The 4,650-nt window shown below is 34.8% G+C and overlaps 1 protein-coding gene across 1 annotated transcript; it reads right to left on the bottom strand.

Moving 5' to 3' along the window:
* Window positions 1-320: 320 nt before the first annotated feature.
* LOC131623059 (uncharacterized oxidoreductase At4g09670-like) lies at window positions 321-4,145 on the bottom strand. The gene is made up of 2 exons (XM_058894085.1): window positions 3,471-4,145; window positions 321-1,079 (listed from the first exon to the last, which is right to left on the bottom strand). Exons 1-2 carry the CDS (start codon window positions 3,933-3,935, stop codon window positions 459-461), a joined length of 1,086 nt encoding a protein of 361 aa, XP_058750068.1. The 5' UTR covers window positions 3,936-4,145; the 3' UTR covers window positions 321-458.
* Between the last annotated feature and the right edge of the window lie 505 nt (window positions 4,146-4,650).

The raw sequence follows: 4,650 nt of genomic DNA, 5'->3' as shown, positions 1-4,650 counted from the left end.
TTTATTAAAGTCCATTTGTCATATATTTGTATGTACATTTTAACATTAAAAATATCAAATCAAAAGTAATGTTAATAGTATTAATTAAAGTATGAAAGAAAAAAGTATTAATATTTATTGTCGTCGTGTAAACACTTTGGTGCTTCGTCGATTAGTTGTATGATCAACTGATCAATCATATGTTTGCTTGATTCATTGTTTGTTCGATTGATAAGATGATGTAACTTTGTGACAACAATGTATTTTTGATAAACGATTACACTGAGAAAAATACTTTCTTTCTCTCATACTTTAATTAATACTATTTACAGGAACCGGTATTAAAGTTGTTCCAACTTAGAACTATTTATTCAAGTTGAATGACATCAGTGTTTATTTCATAAAAAGTCTACAAACACACCATGCTTCCAGGGTGAAGACAGATTAAAAACACATTCAAGAACAAATTAAAAACACATTCATTCTTGAATCTGAACAGGCTCAAAACCCCTATCAATCGAAGTCTTCACAGCATCCAATATCAATTGTGTTTTCCGACTAATCGTCGGCCATTTCTTCTCCGGTTTCGAGTTGTTGAATTTGATTCCGGCAACCAAACGAGAGAATTCACTTACCATAAAAGCTTCCTGAGGGAGATCGTTTTCGATTACGTGCTTGGTCGGCTCTGAACCCCACTTAGTGACAAGATCATCAAAGCCTGATTCTGAAGCTGCATAAAATGACGCCTTCTTCTCTTCATAAGGGATGATAAAATCATGAACATGAAGTGTTCCTTTTGTCCCAACCGCGGTTATATCCATGGTTAAGTTAGACAAGAAAGAGCAATAGAAAGTTGCTACTCTCCCGTCTTCCCAAAATAAAGAAGCACCACAAGATAATATCACTCCAGATTTATTAAGCACGGGTTTGTGAGAGGCTAATACTGTTTTAGGTAATTCGTAGTTGTTAGCGAACAGAATCGCCCTAACACAGTACCATCCTTCATCGCCAAGGGAGCCAAGAGCGTCAAGATCCGGTTTCACACGAATGTCATTCTCCAGAAAATCAGGATCAGCACCAAATGTAAAAACGGTGTGAATCTGTGCAACCCCAAATCAAAACTATGTATAAGTGAAGAACATGTATTATGCAAAAGATATAACATTTTCTAACATAAGATATAATCTTAAGAGAATAATTCAGAATCACATCTATTGATTGAAAACTTAATGTTTAAGATTGTGATTGAAATATATACACATATTATGAAAATAAATATTTAGAATTATGAGATAGTTGACTCGGTAACACAGTGGCGAGAACATAATGTTGAAGCTAATAAACTATAATTATAATAATGAAATAAATTACCAAGAAAGATGTCAAATTGACAAATAAAATAAATTAGTTTTCTCACTTCGACTTATAAGCTTCATTGCTGAGACATGATTAGGATCTAGCATTCTGCTTTGGTTCTTAATTTTGGAAATTTTGGAGCTGCCTTACAGTTGACTCAAAAATCTCATAGTTTTGGTTATTTCAGGTTCAACAATGAATCGAACACTTTAGTTTAATTGAACATGAACCTAATACTTTACAAACAGAAACCTAAGGGAAAAGAGACCAATGCATCTTCAACAAATACTGCTAGTACCATTCAGTACAGAAACTCCAGGCAGGCAAACAGAGGTTTCAGTGTCAGACGAAAAACAGCTCAACACAAAGCAGTACTTGTTTTTTCATCTTAAGCCAAAATGGAAACATTACTTTACTCTCACCAGGAAAATTTTCACTCTTCTCTAGAATTCTCTTTTGACAGAACCACTATCTAGGATAAGCCAATTTAAACTTGTAACTATTGGTCAAAAACCAACTATTTGAAAATGAGTAAATGAGCATTTTAGCTATCTATATTATAGGGTAGGGCAATTAAATCCTGAAAATTTACAAAATGATAAATTAGTCCATGAAGTTGATGATTGCAAACCAATTTAGTCCCTCTATATCCAAATGTATAAGTAATGTTGAGTTTGCACATTGTAAAGATTAAGGGCACGCTCAACTGAAGCGTGTTTTCAGATATTTGTTTGAGCCTTCTGATGATCTCTATTGTGACCCAAATCAAACAGAATTGATTGAATTGGCTTAGGGGAAGGACTAAATTGATTGACAATTTTTAGTATCATGGATTAACTTGACCTTCATATATTTAGTGGAATAAATTGTCTAATCACTATAATTTATATAGCTAAAATGACAATTCCCACATTTGAAAAGCTTATGTTAAAGACTGGGAATGACTCTTATACCTAACAAAACCCCCCGATCAATAGTCCATTGGGGTTGAGTATAGGTAATGCACAAGGCTGTTTTATGTGGTACTGAAATTCAACTGCTATGCCTGTAAGAGCGGCTCAAATGATAAAAGACTACAAGAATAATTGATATGCTGGGCCGCATGTTTGAACCTTTAATGCCTCTCATCTCCGCACTTAGTGTATGAGTGTTTTGCCACTAGGCTCTTTTAACCAAAAAAAAAAAGGAAATCCAGCTGCTACATAGAACAGAGCGGCTGTAAGAGTCAAACTAGCGATGACTCTTGTTAATATAGACATTAATGCCCTTATAAAAGACTAACTCCGCATCAGCTTAAGATTAATAGGTGAAGTCTTATGAGTGAATTTGAGAAAATCCTCATTTCAGCATCTCAACTATCACTCTTTCGGTCTTCCTCCTACTTATTCTATAATAAATAGTTTTAACAATTTATATTCGTATCTCAAGACCCAAGTATCACTCTTCCTCCTAATATATACAAATCTGTCATATTAGTACATGATGTTTTAAAACTACTCATATAGCTTTCAGGATTTGTTGCTACTTTTACATATTTAAGTGACTAAATAACACAACAATATTAGGAGGATTAAGTCAAGTGAATTTTACAACTAACAATATTAAGTTTATGGAAATGGATTCCGTGCATCACGAGGTCCCGGACATCAATAGTAGATCCATATCAGTGAGATAGCTTAAAACTAATTTATGAAACCATTATCTAAGATTGTTTATTGCACATAACTAAGTGCTTTTATCACCGCTTTGCATTCGGATCCTTAGGTGTAGTTAATCTACTAGTCCTGGTACTCTGGATCCTGAAATTAATCTACTAGTTCTTGTACTCTCATAAATTTGATATCGATCATGGTTTTAAATTGTAATCTGCGACCACAATTGCAGTCCCAATATTGTTGATTTGGACTGCAATTGCACTGACTGACATTCAGCTGACACCAGTAACAATTTAAAAAAAAAGAATAAATTAAATGTAATTAATGATATAGATTATAGATTATTATTATTATTATGAGTATAAAACTACAGAATCTTGTCTTGAATCGCTCTTATATTCTTAAACTTTATCATCAATGCTAAGTATCATACTATATGCGTTCGTGGTTCATATATGAATGTTATTAAACATGACATACCGACTTGAGCTGGCCAAACCGTTGTGCATCAGATAGAAACTCTTTGATAGCCGCAGTTCTAGGATGATGCATCCACATAGTACCATCCATGAGCTGCACTCCACTGGATTCACACGCCTCAACAATCTCATCAAACTCCAAAGCACTAAGAGCCACAGGCTTCTCAAGCAACACATGCTTCCCTTTCTTAGCGGCAATAACCGCCCACCGCACATGCAAGCTAGTCGGTAACGGCATGTAAACGGCGTCAACATCAGGATCATCGAGAACCGCTTCGTATGAGGCGTACACTTTAGCGCCGTCGGGGAAACCGTTGGCTTTCGCGAAGGCTTTGGCTTTGTCGAGGGAGCGGCTTCCGACTGCGTAGAGGGAAGCGTTGGGAGAGAGTGAGATGGCGCGTGAGAGTTTGCGTGCTATGTCGGCACAGCCGATTACGCCGAAACGGATTGGACGTGATTCTGTCATTTCGCGGTTATGAAAAGTTTTGTAGTTTGAGGGTCACCGGAATTGAATTGTATATTTTGGTATAAAAAAAGTAGTTATTGAATTGGACGTGTGTTTTTAAATCGGATGTTGGTTGATGAATGGAGTGAGGTTAAGTGGTGGAGTGTAATTTGGTCCTATGTTGAAACGACATGGCATGTGGCGTGAACCGTTTCGGGATGACATTTGGGTGTTCTAGAGTGATGGATGGAGCTTAGAAGTGTCTAGAGAAAGGGGGGCCGTAATAAACTAGAAAATAGATTTAAGATTTTAAATTGTTCAATGTAACATTCATTTTATAAGTATTCTTATATCGGAATATCTTAACACATACCCTAAAATATTTATAGAATTCGCATATGTATATTCGAACATAATTTTTTTTTAAAAGTGACTTCGCATATATATATATATATATATATATATATATATATATATATATATATATATATATATATATATGTCTGAAGTCACATTTTTTTAGAAAAATGTGGTTCGAATATGCCCATGCGAAGTTATTAAACTTATATTCCAACTCCCATGCATATTCAAAGACACCCAAAAGAATTTATTTTTTTTCAAAAATTGCATTTTTTACTCATTTGAAGTCAAACTTCAGTGAGATTGAAGTATCAAAAGCTCCTTTGAAGAATCTCCAACTCATTTCAAGTCATCTTCAAAACTCCAACATTGTGTA

The sequence above is a fragment of the Vicia villosa genome, unplaced genomic scaffold (genome assembly GCF_029867415.1).
Source record: "Vicia villosa cultivar HV-30 ecotype Madison, WI unplaced genomic scaffold, Vvil1.0 ctg.000048F_1_1, whole genome shotgun sequence".
NCBI lineage: Eukaryota > Viridiplantae > Streptophyta > Magnoliopsida > Fabales > Fabaceae > Vicia > Vicia villosa.
Note: the sequence above shows the minus strand (reverse complement) of the source record. Positions and strands in the feature narration are given on the sequence as shown.

Bases quoted from the DNA above. Each gene is read 5' to 3' on its own strand.
- LOC131623059 (XM_058894085.1), bottom strand. From the start codon at position 3,935: ATGACAGAATCACGTCCAATCCGTTTCGGCGTAATCGGCTGTGCCGAC. The intron at 1,080-3,470 runs GTATGTCATGTT...GGGGTTGCACAG, and splicing joins GGTTTGGCCAGCTCAAGTCG to ATTCACACCGTTTTTACATT.